Consider the following 25,407-nt stretch of genomic DNA (forward strand, 5'->3'; position numbering starts at 1 on the left):
GCCTAAGACAGAAAGTCCTACTCAGCAACATAGCAAAAGTGACAAAATATGGCTTATTATCATTTTTAGAGACAAGGTCTTGCTCTATCACCCAGATTGGAGTGGAGTGGCATGATCACAGCTCACTGCACCCTTGAACTAAGCCTCAAGTAATTCTCCACCTCAGCCTTCCAAGTAGCTGGTACTACAGGTGCAAGTCATGGCACCCAGCTGATTTTTTAACTTCTGGGAGAAGCTAGCACATAATGATTCTGGATTTAAAAGTAGAAAAATTCTAGAACCATATCATCAAAGAACTGTAACTGTACCTTAACAAAGTCTGCAGTGACAATTGCTAACTCAGTCTGTGAACCAGGTAACCACACGGCTTTGATGATGAAGTTCCCCGTTGCCAACTGAGGGTGCAAAACCAAGTGATCCGAAACAGAGCCTGAGCTACTAAAGGTGAGCACATGGCAGTCCTGGACAATGTTTAAGAAACAAAATGGTGAAAAGATGATCTGAAAAATGGGCTAATTCATTTCAGAGTAATGACGTTCCCTTTTTTCCTCTAATATCCCCTGCCTTCAGACAGTATTTAGACTGTCTAGTAACATTCAGGTTTCATGAACACAAAGATTACTTCCAATATTGGAGAAATCTGAAAGATCTGGGAGAAATTCAAAGAAAAATTCCTTTTGCATTTCAATAGGTTTTAAGTTTTAATCTCAACAATGAATAAGAAAAAGTAGTTCTGAGAACAGGGGAGAGAAGATGACTAGAATCCACAGCTCAAGGCAATCAAACCTAGATCCAGATTTTTACCTTTAGCCCACAAACCGCCAAGTAGTCTTCCTTGCAGGGATTTCCTGTGAGGCTCAACACAGTAAAAGGAACTGGGGCAGAAGCCAAGCGGGTCAGAGTTAACTTCCTTTTGCTGGAATCCGCTTGCTTCAGGAGTGCAGAGAGCTGCAGAACGGTAATCTGCAAAGGAACAATGACCAATTTATTCTTACTCCTGGTTCTCTCAGAGAAGTCAAAGCAAGTAACAAAAACTCTTTCAATAGGGATAACAGGTTGCACACATTTTTCTTTACAGATAAGTCTAGTAGAAAATCCTAGATCAATATTAGTCTCTATTACTCCTGGCTAAAAGCCATGGAATGTCTTTCCATGGAGGACAGAACAGATAAGTAATGAAAACAATTTCTCTTTATATAGTTCACAAAATAGTTTAAGAATACCTACGTACCACTGTCCTTTTCTAGTTTTCTACGAAACTGTTTTTAAAATGATTTTAGAGTTGTTTTAAGTACTATCCATATTTTCATTTAAAATAAAAGTTAAAACAACATTAGTGGTGATGGAGAGGCCACAATATAGAAAAGTGTGAGTTAAGATACCTAGCACTCTTCCAACTTCTACTAGCTCTATAAAACAATACAAATTTACTTATATCCTTAACAGAGCTGGGATGGCACGGCAGGACTACATAAGCAACACTGAGTGTTTCTACGAAAAGTTTTGTCTCTCAGCTTATGCCCGCCAGAGTGACCAAACAGGGCAAGACCGGGAGCCAAGCTGTCCTCGGTAACTGCTAATCATTACTTTTTCCTGAGGGCTTGAAGAATATGTTCTGAGTGGAAATTTACTAATTAGAAACAGTCCTAGTCATACCAGCTCTAGGTCTAATCAAATCAACTCAGGGTTCAAGTATTTGAAAAGCTCAACAAGATCTGTCCCTAAAGCATTCTTAGAACCCAGTGGACTTTTTCCCACAGAGGGCTAATCCGAACGTGGTCATCCATTTGTTTTGCTTAGCATTTAAGACAATATGACCTAAAGTAAGCGCACAAGAATTGGAGGACCCACCTTGCCCTTCTCATGGCTGACAGCCAAATGCTGGCGGCGCCCATGGGGAGAGGAGAGCACACACATAGCCACCCGCCTGAGCACATGAGCACTGATCAGCTGCCGGATGGTCTGGCCCTGGTCTCCACTGTAATTCATCCGCACATTCTCAAAGGCACCTTCCTGGGAGCCTAAGGTGGGAACCTGGCAAAGAAGGAAGCAGAGAAAGTGGGCAGTAATGAGGCAAATAAAATCAAGTGGATTCACGTACTATTCATGTGACTGAGACACTGCACAATTCAGTCATTCAAAAGCAGTGATTTCAGCCTCCAAACCATGGATGGCTGGGTAAATTTGTTAAAGTTATTATCAATCCACTAAGAATAACATAGTAAATGTTTTCATAAAGCTAAACTTAAATACAAAGTACTGGTCTTCTAAAAAAATGTTAAAACGTCAAATCTCTTACAAATTGTGGTGACAGATGACATTTTTTTCATTGATCTAACCTGGCAACATAAAAATCGGCAACATAAAAATCAGCAACTTTTTGGGCCCCCAACCCAAGTATTTTTTCACTTCACCTTTAATATCTAAAAACCAATGCTCTAAAAGTGTGACTGATTTTACGACTTCTTTTAATTCCAAGAGTATCAAATAAAACCGTGACTCATTTTTTTTTTTTTTTTGAGACAGGGTTTCCCTCTGTCACCTAGGTTGGAGTTCGGTGGTGAGTGCAGTGATGTGATATCAGCTCACTACAGCCTCGAATTCCTAGGTTCAGGCAATCCTCCTGCCTCAGTCTCCCAGGTAGCTGAGACCACAGGCATGCACCACCACGTCAGGCTAATTATTTTTGTATATTTTTTATAGAGACAGGGTTTCACCATGTTGCCCAGGATGGTCCCGAACTCCTCTGGTCAAGTGATTTGCCCACCTCAGCCTCCCAAAGTGTTGGGATTACAGGCATGAGCCACTGCACCTGGCAAAAATTGTGACTGATTTTAATAAAATGCCAGAATATATATGTGTATGTATGTGTATATTTCCAACTGACTATTATTCCCTTAAAAACAGCCAACTTTGGCTGGGCACAGTGGCTCACACCTATAATCCCAGCACTTTGGGAGGCTGAGGTGGACAAATCACTTGAGTACAGTTATTCAAGACCATCCTGGGCAACGTGGTGAAATCCTATCTCTACTAAAAATACAAAAATTAGCCAGGCATGATGGCGTGCGCCTCCAGTCTCAGCTTCTCAGGAGGCTGAGTGAGGCATGAGAATCACTGGAACCAGGGAGGCGGAGGTCGCAGTAAGCTGAGATCATGCCACTGCACTGCACTCCAGCCTAGGTGACAGAGCAAGACTCCATCTCCAAAAAAAAAAAAAAAGCCAATTTATGAGATCTATTCATGTATCTCATTCACAATATTTGTTCACTTCCTTTTTGGAATTGCCACCACTTTACTTTCTACTACTTAACTCTGCTGCTAAAAAAGTCCAGGAAGGCCACATCAGAAGTCTATATTCAGTGCTGAGGAGCAGGTTTTAAAGTGAATAATGACTTATACCTTATAACCCATGTGACATGAAAAACTAAAGGAAAGTTATCTAAAGGACTATATGCAAAAGAGGACAAACATTATTTTGTAAGTTAGATGAACTTTAGAGAAGATAAAATAAAGTTCTATTTTCTAAAAATAAAAATTCTCTAACTATTCTAATTGCCCCAAAATGGAGTTCCCCACCTCTTAGGAATTCATATATTTATATGAACTAAAAAGGAGATTTATTCTCTTCATTGGCCAAAATGAATTCCCTGGATTCCCCAGCCCCACTCCTTTTTTTTTTTTGAGACTCCGTCGCCCAGGCTGGAGTGCAGTGCTACGATCTCAGCCCACTGCAACCTCCTGGGCTCAAGTGATGCTCCCACATTAGCCTTCCGAGTAGCTGGGACTATAGTTGCTGCGCCACCATGCCAAGCTAATTTTTTGTGTGTTTTTTGGGGTAGAGATGAGGTTTCACCTTGTTGCCAAGGCTGATCTTAAACTCCCAGGCTCAAGCAATCCACCTGCTTCGGGCATCCCAAAGTGCTGGGATTATAGGTGCACCCTTGGCCAATTCTCTTCTTTTGAAGCCACATCTCCTATGATGATTTTTACACTGTTCATAATATGTTCTGGGCCGGTCATGATGTCTTAGATTCTAAGTTTTGGATGGCCAAGCATCAACTGCTCTAAGTATACTCCTCAGAGCATCTAGCACATTTTGGGATCTCAATAAATTTGTTGGTTCCCACAGCCAGCAAACGTCATGGCCCCAAGACACTCACCATCAGCTGGTCTGTCATCTCCACTGCCTTCTCCACTGTGTGTAGCTCACTGAGGGCTTGCTGAGCACGGCTGCTGCTCCCGACGGCTGAAGCTTGCTGGAAGTTGGTCTGAATGGCATCCATAAGGAAATTAAGCATGTCTAACACGAGAGGAGCGAAGGAGAAATTGGCCTGAGAAAAATAGAAAAAATACACAAGTGAGAAAAAAAAAGAAAAACAATGGATAATACTCGTAAAAATCATCTTGCCAGTAACTTCCTTCAGAATCCAGCTACTTCACTTCCAGTTGGATATTCTAGCCATCTTCTCATTCTCATAATCCTGGCATTGATTCCAATCAATATGCATTTGTGCTACTAACTCCAGAGCAATCTTTCTAAACCAGGGGTCCCACACAGATATCCTAATGAGCAAAGGCATCCCTCATATGAAATGAGCTAACTTCTGTCCTATGTTTCTAGAATGGTTTGGGTTTTGTACCATCTTTGGGAAAATTGAGAATATATACACTCAAATCATTTTGTTTTCTGTGTTTCAGATAAGGAACCCTGGCCAAGAAAGGGTACTCTACAGTATGACACAACTAAAATTTATGTTCCCATCACCCCCCATAATACTCCTAATAGTGCTCAGTCATAAATCCTTCCCTCGTGATGACAATACATAGTATTTGTATTCACACTATGAAAATGGGTAAAGGAGAAAATGAGTTGCAAGGGGAGCCATGTGCATTATTTACTCTCACACCAATTCAACAGGCTCTGAACTCTGTCTGCTTACTAGGGAGCATCAGTCAGCCCCACCTGGTTCTGTAATTCCTCCCGGCAGCCCTCTACTGTGCGGCAGAGGCTGCTCTTCTTGGGCTTCTCTTCGTCAGCAACCTTTCCATCACTGATGGTAACCTTGGCTTTGTCAGCTGGCGAGGAGGTGCTGGCATGACGCACTAGACTCTCTGAAATCCTGGGTTCACTCTGAAACGCTGACTCCTTCATGGTAGAGCTCATGCCACTGCTAGGAGTTCTCTTCACCAGAGCCTAGGGACAGAAAACGTCAGAGTCCCTAAGTTCTTGCCTCAAGCACAGATGAAATACTGCCTGAGATCTCCGAGGAAAATCTGACCCAAAAAAGAAACCGGCTAAGCCTTTCAATGTTATCCAAAAGCCTAAATTCTGATCTTCATAGTATTCACCTAATATATAACTTCTTTACCCACTCACAGTATCAGGCCTTATTATAACATCTGAAATTGTGGGGAGGTCTTAGGAAAAACAAACTACATGATCTCTAAGGAATCTGCTGGTTCTCATATTCTAAATGAAGTGCTTAGGCCACAACTGTGCAGATCATCAATGAGTGAGCTGGAACATATTCCTAGACTCAGGTATCCTGGAAGTGATGGGAATTTTCCAGTTTGGCTTCAGTAATCCCGTGTCACTAACAAGCCACCCTTTATAGCTCAGGGAGGGTCCTCTCACCAAACAGCTGCCATCTTCCTTGGCTCCACAGTCACAGAAGAAGGATCCATACTTGGCATAGGAAATCTCATGATCCTTGTGGCACACCTTAGCACACACTGTGCAGACACCCACGCCATCCACCATTTTGCAGGTGTGACAGTGGTACCTACAAAGAACAAGAACCAGCAAATAAGCTCAGAAGTCCCAACAATTGGTGCCCAGCAAATCTTCACCTTAAAGGAAGAACTACTCTTACCAATGCTGGTTCATGAATTCTTTCTGTGTGATCGTAAAAGTGCAGAGTTTATTGCAAAGAGAATCTTCATCCTTCAAAAATAATAAGTCTTTTTAATTCGAAATATATCCCTGCATATAAACACCCACAAAAACACATATGCCTCAACACTCTATGGGGGGGTGAATAGTTGACTCATAAATGACCAGTGGAAATCTACCACAACTGGAAATAGCTAGCTGGCTGAAAATCTGTTGTTACTTCAGGTGAGTGAGACCTTAGGGGTTTGTAGTTAAGAAAAAACATCTTATGCTTTCTCTATAGGGGAGCTTCCACTACCCCCATAAAGAACTTATCCCTAAAATTCCATTTGGAATTAAAGACTGACAAAGCAGGACAAGGGACTCTGGAAAAAGCTTATGAAAAAGTCCTTTCCACAAGAGATTAGATCCCCATGCCTTGCTCTGAAGGCCTAGAAAATTGGGGTCTGGCAGCAACAAGGACTAGGAAGTTTTGAAGCTCACAGGAGGCTGGAAAAAAGAGCCAAAAGCTTGGTACCATGCCAGTTAGTCATTACCTTGAAAGGTTAACTTCGAGGTTACTTAGTACTTACTGAATCCTCAGCCTGGGAATCTTCCTCTTCCACTGCCAACTCCTCCACCCAGTCTGAGTCTACTTCAATGGCCCGCTCTTCCCCATCCACTGAGAGATGACTTGGGCCTTGACCATTACTCTGGCTCAGGGCATTCGTGACATCAGCCAAGTAAGACATGATATGGCATGTGCACTCCAAGATCATCACATGCTGTAAGAGAAGCCCCACAACAACTTCAGATTCTCCATGTTTCATTATGTAAACCATGTTTTCTCAAGCTTTTTCAAATAAAGCTCAAGATCAGAGAAATGGTATGAAAGCAGAGAAGAAAAACAGTGTGTTTTTATTTATTAACCAGCTTTTACCACTCCATCCCCACGTAGGTGGTCAGTAAATTGTACTGAAGTAACATGTATTCATTCATTCTTAGGCACAAAGACAGCTCTTTACAAAGTCTTGTATAGAAGTAGGATTGAAATTAGAATAGCTTAGCTTCCTTCCTTCCTCCCTTAGGCACAAAGACAGCTCTTTACAAAGTCTTGTAAGATGAAGTAGGATTGAAATTACGGCCGGGCGCGGTGGTTCACGCTTGTAATCCCAGCACTTTGGGAGGCCGAGGCGGGCGGATCACGAGGTCAGGAGATCGAGACCACGGTGAAACCCCGTCTCTACTAAAAATACAAAAAATTAGCCGGGCGTGGTGGCGGGCGCCTGTAGCCCCAGCTACTCGGAGAGGCTGAGGCAGGAGAATGGCGTGAACCCGGGAGGCGGAGCTTGCAGTGAGCCGAGATTGCGCCACTGCACTCCAGCCTGGGCGACAGAGCGAGACTCCGTCTCAAAAAAAAAAAAAAAGAAATTAGAAGAATTCCTTCCTTCCCTCCTTCCCTCTGTGGCCCCGGCTGGACTGAACTCCGCTCGCTGCAGGCTCCGCGCGTCCGCCTCCCGTGTCTCCTGCCCTGGCCTGCGGGCTGCCTGGGATGGCCGCCGCGCGCCACCACCCCTCCCTGGTTTTTCTCCTTTGGCTGGACGCGCGGTTTCGCCATGTCGGCCAGGCTGGTCTCCAGCTCCTGACCTCCAGTGCTCTGCCCGCCTTGGCCTCCCGAGGTGCTGGGACTGCAGACGGAGGCTCGCTCATTTGGTGCTCGGTGTTGCCCGGGCTGGAGTGCGGTGGCGTGGTCTTGGCTCGCTGCAGCCTCCGCCTCCCAGCCGCCTGCCTTGGCCTCTCAGGGTGCTGGGATTGCAGCCTCTGCCCGGCCGCCGCCCCGTCTGGGAGGTGAGGAGCGCCTCTGCCCGGCCGCCACCCCATCTAGGAAGTGAGGAACGTCTCTGCCTGGCCGCCCATTGTCTGGGATGTGAGGAGCGACTCTGCCCGGCCGCCCCATCTGGGAAGTGAGGAGCGCCTCTGCGCGGCCGCCCCGTCTGGGAAGTGAGGAGCGCCTCTGCCCGGCCACGCATTGTCTGGGAAGTGAGGAGCGCCTCTGCCCGGCCGCCCCGTCTGGGAGGTGAGGAGCGCCTCTGCCCGGCCGCCACCCCGTCTAGGAAGTGAGGAGCGCCTCTGCCCGGCCACCCCTTCTGGGATGTGAGGAGCGCCTCTGCCCGGCCGCCCGGTCTGGGAAGTGAGGAGCGCCTCTGCCCGGCCGCCCCGTCTGGGAAGTGAGGAGCGCCTCTGCCCGGCCGCCCCGTCTGGGAAGTGAGGAGCGCCTCTGCCTGGCCGCCCCGTCTGGGAAGTGAGGAGCGCCTCTGCCCGGCCGCCCTGTCTGGGATGTGGGGAGCGCCTCTGCCCAGCTGCCCCGTCTGGGAGGTCTACCACAGAGGCCAGAAGCAATGTGGGGGCTGGATGTTGTGGCTCATGCCTGTAGTCCCAGTACTCTGGGAGGCTGAGGCGGGTTGATCACTTGAGGCTAGGAGCTCGAGACCAGCCTGGCCAACATGGCGAAACATATGAAAAATGCAACTGTCAAACCAACCAGCGAACCAAGCGACAACAGGGCAGGTCTACCCTGGAGTCATGCTCTAATTTTTTCTATTTTCCTCCCTTTCTGATCCTTTATCCCACTTTCTTTTTCTTCCTCTTCCTTCTCCTTCTTCTTTGTCAAGTAGAGGATTGAGTTATTATCATTGATCCATACAAAGTCCCTTTCTCATTTATTTTCTTTAATTCCCACCCCCCATTTCTATTCCCTGTCTTCCCATGTGCAACCTTCCTAATATGTTTGATATGCATCTTTTTGTTTGTATGTACTTTTAGAAAATGTTTATTGTTTTGTGTGCAAAAATAAAAATAAAAAATAAAACAAAACAAAAAAAGAAATTAGAAGAATAGAGTAAAAACAGATTAAAATCATTCAAGAAAAGATCAGATTAGAGTATGAAGAGACTCCCATTAGCATTTTCCCCCTAACATTAGCATTTTTTAACCATTAAGTGAAAGTCATTTTAATTATCAGGCTTTAAAGTAATGCAGGAGAGGAATAGCTTCAGAAATCAAGAGAAAAAAATTCTAGCAAATCATTGCAGATAGTTCATGCTTGCCTAGAAAACCCAATTAATTGGCATCAAAGGCTCAGATTTCTAAGTTCCTTTGCTCTGCACTCTGACATGTCAATGCTGAAAGGATAAAGATCAGCAAAAAAGGAGGGAGTAATGAATGGTATCATAGTGGTTCTCAGAGGCTAGTTATCTGTTCCTAGCCACCTATGCCAGTTCATGGGTTGGGCAGGAGGAGAAAATGCCTGAATGCAGGATTTCTGTCAGTTTCAAACCCCTTTTCTCACCAGAGTAACCAGAACCTTCAGGCAAATTAAACAAAGCTTAGCATCTGGACTAGAGCTGAGGAGGCTGTATTTGGCCTCTTATAACACTGACTCAGAGTGGCACAGTTCCAAAGCCTGAGCAGGGAGACAGTTTCCCATAACATCCCAATATCTTAGGATGGCAGGAACTCTATGTTTTAAGAAAGATTCTGTCTGCTTATTTACCAGTATATTTCCTTCCCATCACTTCTTGCCAGCCAAAAGATGCCTAAAGGCACACAGTTAGCAATTACACACTTCCAGTCTTTGAGAGTATCAGCCTTATCCTTGGTAGGCTAGCCAGGCACAGAACTCAATAGGAACAAGAGACTTCCACCTGACCACAGAGGTGAGAATCACCTTTCCCTTCACCCCGCATTGTCATTCCTCACTTTTCTTACCTTTCCATGCATTACATTGGCATTCAGTTTTTCAACCACATTCTTCTGTGACAGGTATTTCTTGCTGTCCCAAAGAAAAAAAGAGGAGAAAGAGGAGACACAAAATCATCTAAGAAACCAAAGAAATGAGGCATCTTCATTAACTCTGAATTAATCTGAGGACACTGTGAAGCAGAAGCATTCTTAGAAAACTCCATAAGTACTCTATAGTTACATAGCTTGGGGTGCTCTGGCCTTAGAATTATCATTAACACTTGGCATACTTTCCCCAAGAGTTATCTTGGGAACAATGAACAGGAAACTCTACTAAGAAAATGATGAAGATGAAGTCTAAAGTCAACAGAGCTATTTGCTACCCACCCCCCAACTCTCAAACTCCAATAAAAGGGTAGAGATTCAGATTTCTTCTATACTCACTTTGAGCTATAAAGAAAGCAACCCACTTCTCCAAGATCAATGTTGTAACCTACAGATACAACTTCATCGTCTTACCATCTGCTCAGCCAATCCACAGCAGCATTATGAAGCTGAAGGTGACCAGCACCTTGACCTGCACTGGCCAGAGTGGCCATCACAACCATAAGTTCAGGGAAGCCAGTCCCATCACCGTTGGCCAGCATCTCTGTTGCCATGGGAGTCAGGGTGCCCAGAAGAACAGCACACACGCCTTCCCCAACTTGGCTAGGAGAAAAGAAAGAGCAAGTTGGTGAATAATCAACAGGAATCTCATTCTGTGTGTTATAAAGGAAGTTTTAAATTAAACATTAAATACATAACTACAATACCAATCCCAGCTTTGGACTTGGGCTAGTAGAGCATAAAACATTCATTCAGGTTGTAACTGACAGGCCAAGTCATTCCAAAAGTTTTTCCATGGGAAAAAAATCAAGGAGCTACACTAGAATTCTTGAGTCTAGAGAGAGGTAGATAGGAAAATGTTGAAAATGCTAAGACTGGTGCCGGAAGGAAAGATAACTGCAAATATCAATGTATTTCTGGGGTTGCTAGGGAAACACGACAGAAATGTAGTTGTTCTACCTGTTTTCCCGAACAATGTATGTGGTCAGTAACTGCAGCAGCTGCCGGTTCTCCTGAATCACATCCAGCTGATCAGAATCTTTTGGGGGTGATGTAGTCATGCGGGTGAGCCAGGCCTGCAGGCGCACAGGCTCCACACAGGCCAGCTGTGCCAGGGAGCCACAGAGATGCAACAGGCTCGGGTTAGGGCTCTTCTCAGCTAGGAGCAGAACAAGAGGCCAGGGTCAGTAAAGAAGGGCAAGAGGAAGGGAAAGAAGGGGCAAATTTGTTGAGCCAGGAAAAGGGGAAATGGCTTCAAAGCAAGTTTTCAACTTCCTTCCAAACTTTCTCTGAGGGATTCTCTCCACTTGTTAGCATTTTCATGCTGTAGTTAAACTCAGGCAGAAGATATGCACAGTATTAGCCGGACATCAAAGTTCCCATAAGAAGATTACTAAAAGCTGTCACTCACTCAGCTGGAAGAGTTTGGTGAAGAATTTCAAAACTCGGTTACAGAATTTAGCAGAGAGGTTCTCATTGGCTGTTGCCATCATGATCTGTACAAGTTCTCCACTGGGAGGCAAGAGGGGAGAAAAATGGAAAGAATCACATTAAAGCCCCACATAAAAAGCATCCTTTCTTCACAATCTCATCTCCTCTGGGGAAAATGGCCACTTATGAGTCAATAACACAAGGTGTTCATGAAATTAACCCCCTCACCAACAACCCCAAGGAGTCAGCAATTAACTCCCCAAAGTGCAGACACCTAACCAGGCCTTAAATATTGCTGATAATAAGTACCTAAATCAACATATAGCTCCTTGCTTTCAAGAGGCATTCAAAAAATATTCACTGAATAAAGCAAAACACAGCTCACCTGTCAGAGAAAAACTCCTCCATAGCTTTACGAGCCTGGCTACTTTCCAGCTGCTTTTCCAAGTACTGGAGACATTCCTCCAGGATGGATTCATCCAGTCCACTGAGGATCAAATGGAAAACTTAACCACCAGTATTAAGACCTGTTTCAATGTCCTCCTCATGGTGATTTAGTAAAATCCAAAGTTTGTCTGACCTTGAGGGCAATGTCCAATATTGTTCTGGCAAAGCTTGACATAAAGCCTGGCACAAAGTAGGTGTTCAATACATGTTTCTGAATTAATAGCAGCCCCTCAACTTTATTTTTCTATCCTCTTCATTAGGAAGATGAACAGGAAAGGCATCTAAAGCTCAGTCCTAATCCAGATCTGCCAGTGATTTAGGGAAAAAGACACTTTGGACAAATCATTTCTACACAGCTAAAAGTGTCTGAAATTATTTATCTGTTAAAAAGAAAAAGAAAAGAGGAGACAGGGAATAAAAGGAATCCTTGATGAAAACCTGGACTACTCAACAACAAAGAGACAGGAAATTCCAACATGTGGCACCTTCATTTGTACAATTCTCAGTGGGGTGAAAGTGAAACAACTGTTCTTTACAGCTCATCTACAGCAATGTGGCCTAAACTACCAACATCCAGCTATGCTGTGGGACTGCCCATTCCACACTCATTTCAGCAGCACAGTCAACAAAATATTAGAAATCAATTTCAGTGAGCTCCTCTGTACATCTCATCAGAGCTAGTGCAGCACTTGATAGTCATTAAAAACAATTTTAAGTCTCCAAATCTAAACATCTAAGTCTTCCATTTTCTTAACGTCTAGTCCTAAGAATTAATCACAAAAAAACGACTCCAAAAAACTCTTCACACATTTCCACATTAATGCAGAATGCACACAAGTACAGAATTTTCTGTTGAAAAACACAAATAACAATAAGCTGGCCACGTGTGGTGGCTCACGCCTGTAATCCCAGCATTTTGGGAGGCCAAGATGGGGGGGATCACTTGAGCTCAGGAGTTCGAGACCAGCCTACACAACATGGCAAACTCCATCTCTACCAAAAAAAAAAAAAAAAAACAAAAAACCAGCTGGGCATGGTGGCATGCACCTGTAGTCCCAGCTACACAGGAGGCTGAGGTAGGAGGATTGCTTGAGCCCCAGCGGCAGAGGTTGCAGTGACCCCACTGCACTCTAGCCTGGGCGACGGAGCGAGATCATGTCTCAGAGTAAAAAAAAAAACCACACACACAAAAACAATAAGCTATTAATGACCTAAAGGCAGCAGTGTTAGTACATTTCACTGACAGCAGCAGCAGGTCACAGGAAACCTGACTGTTCTCCATCAAGCTCACCTGTTAGGATCTGCATGATTGGCCAGAATGTTGTAACAACCAGTGATCAGCTTCTCATAAACACGAGCCAAGAACTCATCAGACTCAGCAGGGCCCAAGATGCGTTCCAGGGAGTTGCTACTGATCTCGGCAACACTCTCAGTGCTTGATTCCAAAAGAAGAGGTAGCAGGGTCCGAATTACCTGTGGTGGGTTCATCTCATCCGACCAACTTCAGCAAAGAAAATGAAATCAAGTTAGTGAATACACTCCTCCAAAAAGCTGCAAAGCAAGGACAGGGTAATTCAATTACTTGCCAGGGGAGAGGGGAAGGGGAATTGCGCAAGGGCCTTTATTCCAGTCTTCTTCCCATGATAGCTATTTTATACACAGGTATCATCATAAAATTTCATATTCTTCTTTTTCATTATTATATCAGAAACAAAAATCATTTTCATTTGAAAAATCCATTTATTAAAACATCAAATTAATGAGCTGCATTTTATAATATTCAACGAAGAAAATTAACTGAAACCAAAGCAAGTATTCCATCCCAGACAAGCCTTCTAGAATAACTGCCAGGAACCTGGATCACTTTTAGGGCAATACGATATAAGACTTTACCTGTTACCTATGTATAAGAAGACAATAGTCCCTCCATTGGCCTGACCTAGTCCTTACAATGGTGGGAATTTATCCCACTATGATTCTGGAGAAACATTATCAAATAATCTGTCACTATCACTTTAAAATTTAAACCCAAGACATCTCCAAATTGCAATATGTCTTAAAGCCAGCAAGCCTTTTCTGAAAAATACTACACAGAGGAGGAAGTACTCTATTGTCTTTCAGATCTAAGTTAAAAAATCATTCTAGGTAAGTGCCTATACTTTAAAGCAACAGGTTCTTTTTGCTAAAGAAGTATACAAGAAAGCATTACTACATAGTTATAAAACTCTCACTGTCCGTCTTTAACCACAATAGAATACAGACATAGAGTCCTTGGGGCTATGTAGTAGGTACTTACACAATAAGATCTCCAGTCAACCTGACCAGTGAAAGGAGGGTGTGCTTCAGGGAAGCAGCCAGGGGCAGACTTTGGCTACAGAGAGTCCCCAGGTGTGCGGCCTGCACTGCACTAATATAACTCTCTGAAGGGATGGTGTCATTGGCAAAGGCATTGCGCTGAAAGGAAGCAAAGCAGATGTAAATGGATAGACCATCTACCCTGGAAAAAATTCTCACATGGAAAAAAAAACTGACATAAACTAAGACCCCACTGACATTTGTAAACAATAGCCTCTACTCAGTATACACTGTTATTCATGCTGGGAAGGGAAGTGGGGTACAGAAAAAGAAGCAGTTAAATTTTAATTAGTACAAAGTTGACAGTTAAATGCAACGAATATCCAATGCCACTTTCAAATGATTAGAGTGTAATACAATGCACTATATTTAAAGTAAAACTATTGTTTGTCTATAATGACTGAGAAGGAACTGGATTTTGTAATGCATCTGGTCTCTATTAAAGTTCTGGGCGGTGTAAACAGAGGCCACGATCACAAAGCAGGGACAACAAGACTATAATATTGAGCTTTTGAAAAGAACTTCAGTGAGCGAATAATCTGTTAATAGAGGTAGTGTGAGCAGAGGATATACAAAGAGCAAGTAAACTGACAGAAGATTCAGTAGTATTGGCTGGGCATGGTGGCTCATGCCTGTAATCCCAGCACTTTGGGAGGCCCAGACAGGCAGATCATGAGGTCAGGAGATCGAGACCATCCTAGCTAACACAGTGAAACCCCGTCTCTACTAAAAATACAAAAAAATCAGCTGGGCGTGGTGGTGGGCGCCTGTAGTCCCAGCTACTCGGGAGGCTGAGGCAGGAGAATGGTGTGAACCCGGGAGGCGGAGCTTGCAGTGAGCCGAGATCGCGACACTGCACTCTATCCTGGGTGACAGAGCAAGATTCCGTCTCAAAAAAAAAAAAAGACTCAGCAGTATCTAAAAGCCTAGAGAAGCTAAAAGCAACCCTGTAAAACTGTTACAAAAGGAGCAGGTTCCTGACATACAACCTACAAAGGAAACAGAATTAACATGCATTGGGAATTCGTGTGCCAGGTAATACGCTAGGCACTTAGCATTCAATACATTGAATCATCACAGTCCAACATTCAATTGGTGAAGAAACTGAGGCTCAAATAAATAAAATGGTTTGTCTTCTGATAACACAAACTTCTAAGCAAAAAGCCATATGAGAGCCAACTAGGTGATTAAATGCACTGATTAATGATTCAGCCATAGCCAGTATTACTGCAGTATAAGATATCTTGGTAGCTAGTTTAAGCCTAATTCCTTTAGGCTTAAGAACAAAAGACAGAATAGCTAGCACTCAGTATTTCCACCCCTGGAACAGATAGGGACTCACCCAGGATCCAATATTGGGAAATTCATTGGTATTGATGTTGTTCCAGGACTCACACACAGCCTGCACTGACGATGGCAAATTCTGAACCAGTGTCGGACCTGGAGGCGACAGAAAGGACAAGGAATCATCACAAGAAAGAAGGAATGACACAGAGCATTTTAAAAGCCAAGCGCAAATGCAGAAAGAAACAGTACAGCCCAGGCTGTCAAAATAATTAGTAAGATAGCTTAGATGGATATTTCAATAGCAGTACTATGTCCAAGAACCAGTTAATTGCTTAATAGCTAACATTCTCAATTGTAAGGTTTTCATTTCCCATCATGTTCACTTTCTAATCTTGCAAGTAAAGAAGACAACTGAAAATAAGATGCGAAGTGAGGGTGAGTCATTGCAAGTCAGACTGAAATCACCGTTAAACATCTGCTCCCCTTCAATAAATAGGTATCACTTTTCTCTTGATCTCTTTTCTCTTTAAGACAAATCTTAAGGGCAGGGATCATAACACACATTAAGAACAGCATTCAGTGAAGCAGTACAAAGTGAGACCATCTGAATGTTAAATGAATATTTAAAGCTTGAAATTAAGGAAAATACAAACGATTGTAAATTTTAAAGGGTAACTACTGTACTTAACTCCAATCAAGCCCTTTGATTTTCCACCCTAAATTTCTACCCAGCGAAGAGATTTTTCCAGGCACAAAGTACTAGCTTGCTAATCTTCCTATCCCCTATAAATGAAAAGAACACCAGCCTGGGCAACATAGGAAGACCTCATCTCTACAAAAAAATTTAAAAATTATACGGGTATGGTATTATGTGCCTGGGATCCCAGCTACTTGGGAGGCTGCGGCAGGGGGACTGCTTGAACACAGGAGGTGAAGGCCGCAGTGAGCTGCGATAGCACCACTGCACTCCAGCCTGGGTGACAGAACAAGACCCTGCCGAGAGAAGAGAGAAGAGGCGGGGAGGGGAGGAAAGGGGAGGGGAGCAAAGATCTGTGCTAAAGACAAAATAGCCTTATGCTTTGGAACCAACAGATCCTGGTTTGGATCCCAGCTCTATCTCTTGCAAGATGCAGGATTGTGGACGAATAACTTCTCTAGGCCTAATTTCTAATGAGTAAAAAGGGGATCAAAGTAACACTTCATAGGGTTATTGTGAAGATCAAAACAGATAAACCTACCTAAATGCTTGATACACAAAAAGGCTCCAATAAATAGTAAACGCCAGTAGGCACCAAGGGAGAGAAGCAGTAGTACTAGCAGTATTAGCTGTTGTAATAATATTACACAAAAACACATTTGTTCTCTTACCCAGAGTATTTGCCTTGCACCTACTAGAGCCAATAGCCAAAACAGCAGCAAAGCCTTGCAGTTTCTCCTTGGAAGGTTTCTCAGTTGTTCCCTCTTCATTAAAGTTTTGCAGCAAATAGGCTCTGGGGAAAAAATAGGGGGAAACTGAAGCCATAGGAATCTAATCCCACCAGTTAGGAAAAACTGGCCCTAGACTGGCTGAAAATCCTATATCTCAGTTTCCTATCTATTTAATATAGTTGACAGTGCCTGCCCCTTCCTGGTCTCTAAGAATTCCAATGGGTAATCATTTCCTAAAGAATGTCCCCTCCTCTGAAATGCTCCCAAAACATTACTGTCTGACAAATAAGCCTGAGAAACAGTGAATACTATATCTATCCTCCTTCCCCACCTCAGAAGATTGACAATGTATACAGTAAAGGCTCTGAATACTATATTTTTTAAAACAAAACAAAACAAAAAAACTGTTTATCCAACATTTTGCAAACTTACTTGACCAGGAATGTTAACAGCTCAGTGTGGAAAGCACTGGCCTATTAGGCCAGATTAGAGTCTGTAAATTCCCAGAGGGCAATGACTTGGTCTGCTTTGGCTACTGCCATAACCCTAGCACCTAGAAAAGTACCTGGCACGTAGCAGCCATACATACTTGTTCAAAAAATTTGCCTCAAACAACAGCCCTCTATCTTCTGCAAGGCAGTCTCACTAAGAGACAAGGTTAGTTAAGTCTGACAAAGATGTAGGTCCCTTTAAAGCAGCATAAAGCCCACAGAGCTGGGCACGGTGGCTCACACCTGTAATCCCAGCACTTCGGGAGGCTGAGGCAGGTGGATCACCTGAGGTCAGGAGTTCAAGACCAGCCTGGCCAACATGGAGAAACGCCATTTCTACTGAAAATACAAAAATACAAAAATTAGCCAGGCATGGTGGTATGCACCTGTCATCCCTGCTACTCGGGAAACTGAGGAGAATCACTTGAACCCAGGAGGTGGAGGTTACAGTGAGCCAAGATCGCGCCACTGCACTCCGGCCTGGACAACAGAGTGAGATTCCATCTCAAAACCAAAAAGCCCCATAGAACAGGAGTGAACACTGAGATCCTACAGGGTCCCAGATAAAGTAAATAAGCTTAAGAGAGCCCGGTGAAAACTGCTGCAAAGGGAACTAATTCTTAGCTCCAGTCTGTTACTGTTGTTTGGGAAGTCAGGCCCAGTTTTGCCAGTTCTTCCGATTTAAGAAAAGCCAGAAATCTAAACTTGTGAATAATCTCCCAATTTTATATACTGACATTAACTTTAAAATATTTAAACATCATACAGACCAAAGTCTACAGGGCATGCAATTTGCAGGTTTGTAATAGAAAGAGTTGAATTTCAAATAATTTCTAACTCATTTAGAGATTTTTTTTTTTCTCCAACTACATATCATGACATGTAAAGAGCATTTAAGGGCCAGACACAGTGGCACAGTGGCTCATGCCTGTAATCCCAGCACTTTGGGAGGCTGAGGTGGGTAGATCACCTGACGTGAGGAATTCAAGACCAGCCTAGCCAACATGGCGAAACCCCGTCTCTACTAAAAATACAAAAATTAGCCAGGCATGGTGGTGCATGCCTGTAATCCCAGCTACTCAGGAGGCTGAGGCAGGAGAATCACTTGAACCCGGGAGGTGGAGGTTGCAGTGAGCCAAGATCGCACCATTGCACTCCAGCCTGGGCGACAGAGCGAGACATCATCTCAGAAAAAAAATTTTTTTAATAATAATAAATAAAGAGCATTTAAGGAGCTTTAACTCAGTTAATAACAGAAATGACAGTGTTTAGAAAAATTACCTTTCTCTGTATCCTACAAGTAAAATCGTACAAAATATTTAAAGAATTATAGACATTAAACTTCCTCCTGACTCCTCCTGCACTATTTGAAAATTCCCTCATCAAGCACCCCTTCATACTAGAGAAGAAAGCATTATACCATGGGGAAAAAACCCCTAAGCTGACGAAAGGGAAAAATGTCAAATTCTGAGTCAATGGGGGATCTGCACAGAGTGAAGAGTGCATGTGCATCTCTGGGCAGGCAGTTTACCACACCTGGTGAACGATGCATAGGTGTCAATGAGTTGTAGCGTGGCTGGAAGTAGGTTCTTGGTAATCTCAGACGACTTATGAGGATCAGTCTCAGCAGCCATCTTAGAAAAATGCTCATCCAAAGAGACCTGGACCTTTGAGATGGCGGCATCAAGGGTGTAGATGGACTGCAGACTGGGAATTTCATGCAGCTGCAAGATGGTGGTACAGTCGATACTACAGAAGGATGAGATCTTTAAAAATATGCAAAATATAATTAGTTGTGGCAATGGGCTATGGTAGAAACCAAGTTCTATCATTTAGGTTCCAATACTACATACCTGTCGAGCGAAGTATTCCTCTACTATTTCAACATCATATTTCACTGAGCTACACTTAGTGGTAGATGCCAGTTCTAGAAGCGAGCTAGCATGCTCAGCCTTCATTCCCTGTTTGATAAGGTGATCCTATTTGGACAGCAAGAAAAAGTGTTTAGATCACTATAGGCAGAGTCCAAAGCTTTCATCATCTTCAAATTTAAAAGCTCCAGTAAGCACAAAGCACTTTGGCTCTGAATAGTCTTAGCAGCAAGTTCTGTGTTACCTTTATCCAGTTGACATAGGAGCTGATCCGGAGCCGAGAAGACCATCGCAGAGTGTGCAAGATGTCACATTCGCTCATCTCAGGTGAGTTCATGGATAGCTGGTTAATGTAAGTCTTTGATGGTGGTAAAATTCCTAGGATCCTCCACAGTATCAAGAAGTAATATTGAAGCGCACAGGCCTCCTGGAGAAAGGAAAAGGAGCATAGAGGTAGCACTTGGTATTGCCTCAAGATCTCCCTCATAGTACGAACTACTCCAAATACAACTTTTAAAGCAGAACTGTGTAGAGTCCTGATTTTAAATTGAGATTTGGCCCCCAAGTCCATTCGCCAGATCTTTCTAGAGAGTGCACCTAGCAGAAAATGGCAGAACACACATACAAATAATTTGTTCCATATTCTGCACATTTCACAGACCAAAAAGGCTATTCCAAGACAACTTTGGCTCCCTAATAATTTACCAATTAACCAAAAGAGGGCAGGACATTCTGCTTAGCAGACCTGCAATCAGATGTCCGTTTTCGTGGCCTGGAATTGCTTCTAGAAGTATAGAGACACATTAACAGAGCCACAGAAAAATCTCAAGCATGAGGCTTTCAATATCACACATCAACCAGTATTCACAGGAGATATAGCACTTGGGGGGGACCACTAACTCTTAAATTACAATTCTCTCAATGGTAACCAAAAAAATGCAACAGCTGATTACATTATCTTTAAGGTGAACATAGCTACCCAAACTACCTAGAAATACTCAAGTATCAGTCAGTTTTGCAAATCAATATTCAATAAACTGATTACAATTCAGAAGGAAATTTCTGATAGAAATGATCAATGATCAAACACAACCCAAAGACTTCTCAGGGTTCCATGGTCTTACCAAGGCTGTTACATTCTTGTTTTCCTTTCTCCTAACTGTATCAAGCTGGGACCCAGCTGCAAGCAGGGCTGTCAGTGCAGCATAAAGCTCATCATACTTGACAAGCTTGGAGAAAAGGACATCACATGCCTGACATCAAGAAAGAAAGACAATTATTTCCTTATTTTTAAAGTATTTTTTCCTACTGCCTATGCACTATCACTTATCCTCATGATTGACAAAATATCCCATCAAATCATACTCATTAATTTCTCCTTGGGGCAGATTCCCATTCTAGGACGTTACTCACACTGTTTGCAAGCTATTGTGAGCACAAACTGCTGGCTTTAGAATAAGGGCGTAAGGCAATTATTTTTGTCCATTAAAATACTTGCACGTGAAAAATGCTAACAAAGATTGTCTTCAAAAATCAAGTGTCAGAGGTGCCAATCCAGAAAGGATGAACCCCACAGCAAAAGTGCACCCAACAAATAAATATCCAAGTAACATTTTCCTATTAGAATAAGCTCAAATCATAACACAGACTACATTTCCTGACTATAAAAAGTCAGTCATTCCCTTTCCCCCCAGTAGGCTGATTCTGGTGGAAACCATCTGACCCACATATAAAATGCAGTTTTAAAATTCCTAGTACCACAGAATCAAGTCGGTTCAAATCGTCCTCTGAGGCTTCTGGGGATAGGACACAGTAGAATCTGGGTTGTGGGACAGCATCTGAAAAGTAATGTGCTAATTAAAAGAACAGTTTCATTCTTAACTCTATCTAACTAGTATGCAATGTAAAAACTCAGAAAATACTTATAACAAGGTTTCCCAACCTTAACAATATTGACATCTGGAGCCAGATAAGTGTTTGCTGTGGGAGGCCATCTTGTGCACTCTAGGTGATTTAACAGCAGCCCTGGCTTCTACCCACTGAATGCCAGTAGCACCCCCAGTTGTGACAACCAAAAATATCTCTAGACATTGCCAAATGTCCTGGAGGGGAGAGGGCAAAATCGCCTATTGAGAACCATTGCTCTAAGAGTTAAGTAGGGTGCCCTAGAATCAAATCAATCAACAAATTATATCATTAGTCTGCACACATTAAACTTACATGCTGTTTCCCTAACATCAAATAGTAAGAGATAACAGTAAACTCACACTAAGGCTTCACAAAAGTTTCCACAAAACACACTTAACATCTAATAATCCTCAGGGTAAGCACAAACACACATTAAAAATGAACACAAGAAACACCTCATCCAAAGAACAGACAATTGCTATATGAGAAAAACACTAGAGATAATCTCATGTTCACGTTAGTTTCAGACCAGCATATCACCAAGACCCAAAAGGAAATTTAGCTGTACATTAGAACCACAACTCTAAGGGAAAATAAGGAAAATTAATCACACAGAGTGGCAAGAATCCATATACTGTACCCTATGGCCAGACATGAGGATTCTGATTTCTTGTGTCTCAATTTATTTTTTAGTTTTTATTTCTTTTGACACAGGGGTCTCACTCTGTCATCCAGGCTGGAGTACAGTGGCGTGATCATAGCTCACTGCAACCTCAACCTCCCAAGCTCAAACGATCCTCCCACCTTACCCTCTCAAGTAGCTGGGACCACAGGCACATGCCCCCATGCCCAGCTACTTATTAAAATAATTTTTGGTAGACGGGATCTACTCAGGCTGATCTCAAATTCCTGGGTTCAAGCGATCTTCCCACTTTGCCCTCCCAAAGTGCTGGGATTACAGGCATGAGCCACCATGCTCGGCCTCAATTTTTTTTTTTCCTTGAAATAGAGTCTTGTTCTGCTGCCCAGGCTGGAGTGCAGTGGTGCAATTTCAGCTCACTGCAACCTCTGCTTCCTGGTGCAAGTGATTCTCCTGCCTCAGCCACCAGAGTAGCTGGGATTACAGGCAGGCACCACCAAGCCTGGCTAAACGTTGTTTGTATTTTTTCAGTAGAGATGGGGTTTCACCAGGTTGGCCAGGCTGGTCTCAAACTCCTGACCTCAAATGATCTGCCTGCCTCTGCCTCCCAAAGTGCTGGGATTACAGGCATGAGCCACAGTGCCTGGCTTCAATTTTTTAAAAAATATAAAAGTAGGCTATGTGGGAGTCCGTTTCTGAAATGTTTTAATCCATAGGTGATTTGCCACCCATAGGGATTACACTAAAGCAAATGACCAAAGATCCTCCAAGAGTCTCCAAGCTTCAAATTCAACCCCACCAATGAGAATCAGTAAGTCAGTTTCTTATTGACAATCTTCTTTCTGACCTGATGAGAAATGCTTAGACCAGTTTTCTTCTACTTCTTTGAATCCATGATAGAGAGGAGTAGTTGCCCGGCGGCTGTTGCTGTCCTGGGATCCACTTGCCCACCCAAAGGGAGGACTTAGCAGGTTATGCTGTACCTTTTAAAACACAAATACTGAAATTAAGAAAGATACACAGTCACCATTCAGCTTTTCACTTAGGCATGATAATAGCTCGGTACACTGAATCTTGGTAATCTGAATGTGGGTGTTCTACATTCAAATATTCTGTTTTATTGGGCACAATTCAGCTTTTCACTCAGGTATGATAATAGCTTGGTATACCAAAGCCTGGGAAACTCACAAACCAAAATAAAAATTTAAAGATTTTTCTGTGACTACTTTTGGAATGCAATTTTTGGTGGAACATAAACGGAATAGTGCTCAATGAAACATTTTAAGAAATGCTGAACACAGTTAAGTCTGAACGGATTCTCCTATCCTCATTTTGGATCCTTACAACAAAGGAATTTACCAATCCATAAAATTTACTACTTGACTGTCATTCAACCACTAACAAATACTCATCGAGGGCCGATGCTCAGGGCACTGCATCAGACACAGGTAGAGCAGGGCAATTCATGGGAGAATGCCTTTGAACCCAGCCTACATTCCACTTTCAAAAAATGCATCAAATCAAGTAATCTACATGTATCACTTCTGGCTAAACATCAGTACAAGTCTCAGTGGTTCTCCTAATCCTACCCATCAACCTACCAACACCTAAAACCTAAAGTGAGCAGGTCATTTGGGCTGCGGATCATGGTAACCATTGAGAAGAATAAAGTTCTCAGTAACGGTGAAGCAAAAAAGAACGTGTTGGTCTGTACCTGCTCAAATAGATACACAGGGGCTTTGGAGTACTGATGAAGCAGATAATCAAAGATGAGAAGGAGGCGAGCCAAGATGAGCGGCACGGAGCGCATCTGAGCATCCATGTTGACGCTCAACTCCTGGATGATCTGGACAAAAAGTGTCAATATGGCCCGCCGGCCTGTCTCGGTGAAATTGTGGAAAATGAGGAGGAGCAGCTGCAGGTGTTCTACATTCAGATCTTCTGTCTCATTGGGCACCACGCCTTGCAGGGCATTCTGCTTCATTGTAGACAAAAACCTACCAGAGAGAAAAGATCACTATATCTGGTGGGAAAAAGAGCATTCCCCAGGAGTTATAATGTCAAGCACTAGAAGAGTTACATTTCCTAAACCCAGGCAGTAAGAAAACAAATTAAGGAAGGAAAAAAAGGCTACATGGTAAAGAGAAGACAGAAACTTTATTTTGGCTAAAAAAAGTCAGACTTGGCCAGCCGGGCACAGTGGCTCAGTCTATAATCCTAACACTTTGGGAGGTCGAGGGGAGGATCACTTGAGGCAAGCCTTAACACAGGCGTGTTAATGCCCACCCTGTCATTTGTGACCATGAAAAGTACTACAAGCTCCCCCACAAAAATGTTGCTATTGTTCCTTTCTGATTAATAAACTTGGACAGGTGAACCAATTCAATTACTTTTCCCCATACTTTGATTCTATCATTTAATGCTAGTTTTGAAAGTTTATACTACAGGTTAAAAATCACTGCATAATAGTCAAAAATAACTCAATAGACTATAAAGCAATAAAAAAGAAATTATACCATTCAGAGAATTTGTCAGAAGAGCTTTTATGCAAAAAAGGAATGAATGTAGCCAACTGTTTCCAATAGCCTTCGGCTATTTGGAAAGAGATGTGTGTTTTAATATTAGGAAGAGATTTGTGTGTTTAACAAGGGTTTCCCTCATTGCACCCGTCGACCCTCTCAGCCTTTTTGCAAGATTCCACCAGGAAAAATATAGTGGGTCTTTGGCACTCAAGGAGGTTTATGATTTCTCAAATCCAGCATTAGAGCTATTTGATCCTAGAATGGGGAACAGAAAGCAAAGCCTTTTAGGAAAACAAACTGCTTTGAAGACTTCTAACCATGTAAACAAAAATGGCAAATACAGGTCCGTCTAAAGCGGATTTAGATGATTAATCCGAGCTTCCCCCAAGGAAAAAAATTCTTTAAAATTTGTCCAAAAAAGTCCGCAAGTGCCCCTAAGTGGTTTCATGTTGAAAGCAAAATAACCAAGGACAGAGCTGGCTTCCCTGCTTGTCTTTCAAATAAACAGGTCAGGATAAAATTGGTTCTGTTCAAGACTGTGGTTCCATCTAATAATTACAACCAAATCCCCCATGTGCTACAGGGAGACTTTATTTCCAGACCAAAGTTGACATACTTGTTTTTTTTAACAGCACATCTCCAACTCTATCCCTCTTCTACCCTCCCCACTCTAAACATTACCATTACAGCAATGTCTCAAAGCCACAGATTAACTACAAAGAAGTCAAACAAATAAAAAAGGAAATAACCTTCTCTATAGGCCTTCCCTTAGAGGCATCTTACCTGTCCCAAACTTTAAGGCATTCTGGGACGTCAGGGTCACCTTGAGCACTGGCTTTATGTTGCCAGATGAGCAGGAGGCGTGAAAGCACAGAGAGGCTTTGAGGGTGAATGTACAAGGGCCAAGGGCCCTCAGAAAAAGGAGCCACTCCTAGCTGCTGCAACAGTGTGTTCTGACAAGAAAGACATGGAACAGAACATTAGGAAACAGATATGGGATAAAGTCAAAAGGTTACTCATGTTCTCAAACATTTGTTTGTTTATTTTAATATTGAACAGAATATTTTAAAGAAAGAAGGACCTAGAAATTCAGATTTTGGAATAGTTTGGATAAAGATCATTTAGGTCAACAAATGAGAAAAACATAAGTGAAAACTGACTGATCTAACCTCATTAACATTTATAGTTAATGAGTGTCAGATATGGGCTCCTGAAAAAGGAGAAAAGCATTGAGATACCAGAATCGGGATAATTTTGTAAATGGACAAAACGTGAAAAGTTGTTGCCTTTGAAAGCAAACTTCTTG

At 42.8% G+C, this 25,407-nt stretch overlaps 1 protein-coding gene across 4 annotated transcripts in view; it reads right to left on the minus strand.

Moving 5' to 3' along the window:
* UBR4 (ubiquitin protein ligase E3 component n-recognin 4) overlaps positions 1-25,407 on the minus strand; it is a 145,206-nt gene that overhangs the window by 85,469 nt on the left and 34,330 nt on the right. For all 4 annotated transcript variants that reach the window (XM_063631682.1, XM_055262263.2, XM_063631681.1 and 1 more), the window contains exons 18-42: positions 24,885-25,054; positions 23,294-23,576; positions 22,427-22,562; positions 20,790-20,869; positions 20,156-20,284; positions 19,276-19,458; positions 19,014-19,139; positions 18,697-18,926; positions 16,610-16,731; positions 15,297-15,394; positions 13,896-14,053; positions 12,891-13,100; positions 11,538-11,639; positions 11,133-11,233; positions 10,682-10,880; positions 10,136-10,324; positions 9,644-9,707; positions 6,469-6,660; positions 5,877-5,947; positions 5,639-5,786; positions 4,967-5,197; positions 4,164-4,334; positions 1,852-2,034; positions 805-963; positions 309-461 (exon numbers count right to left, since the gene is read on the minus strand). In XM_063631682.1, the coding sequence (XP_063487752.1) occupies positions 309-461; positions 805-963; positions 1,852-2,034; positions 4,164-4,334; positions 4,967-5,197; positions 5,639-5,786; positions 5,877-5,947; positions 6,469-6,660; positions 9,644-9,707; positions 10,136-10,324; positions 10,682-10,880; positions 11,133-11,233; positions 11,538-11,639; positions 12,891-13,100; positions 13,896-14,053; positions 15,297-15,394; positions 16,610-16,731; positions 18,697-18,926; positions 19,014-19,139; positions 19,276-19,458; positions 20,156-20,284; positions 20,790-20,869; positions 22,427-22,562; positions 23,294-23,576; positions 24,885-25,054 (3,888 nt within the window). The remainder of the gene's footprint in view (positions 1-308; positions 462-804; positions 964-1,851; positions 2,035-4,163; positions 4,335-4,966; positions 5,198-5,638; positions 5,787-5,876; positions 5,948-6,468; positions 6,661-9,643; positions 9,708-10,135; positions 10,325-10,681; positions 10,881-11,132; positions 11,234-11,537; positions 11,640-12,890; positions 13,101-13,895; positions 14,054-15,296; positions 15,395-16,609; positions 16,732-18,696; positions 18,927-19,013; positions 19,140-19,275; positions 19,459-20,155; positions 20,285-20,789; positions 20,870-22,426; positions 22,563-23,293; positions 23,577-24,884; positions 25,055-25,407) is intronic.

This window comes from Symphalangus syndactylus, chromosome 22 (assembly GCF_028878055.3).
Source record: "Symphalangus syndactylus isolate Jambi chromosome 22, NHGRI_mSymSyn1-v2.1_pri, whole genome shotgun sequence".
NCBI lineage: Eukaryota > Metazoa > Chordata > Mammalia > Primates > Hylobatidae > Symphalangus > Symphalangus syndactylus.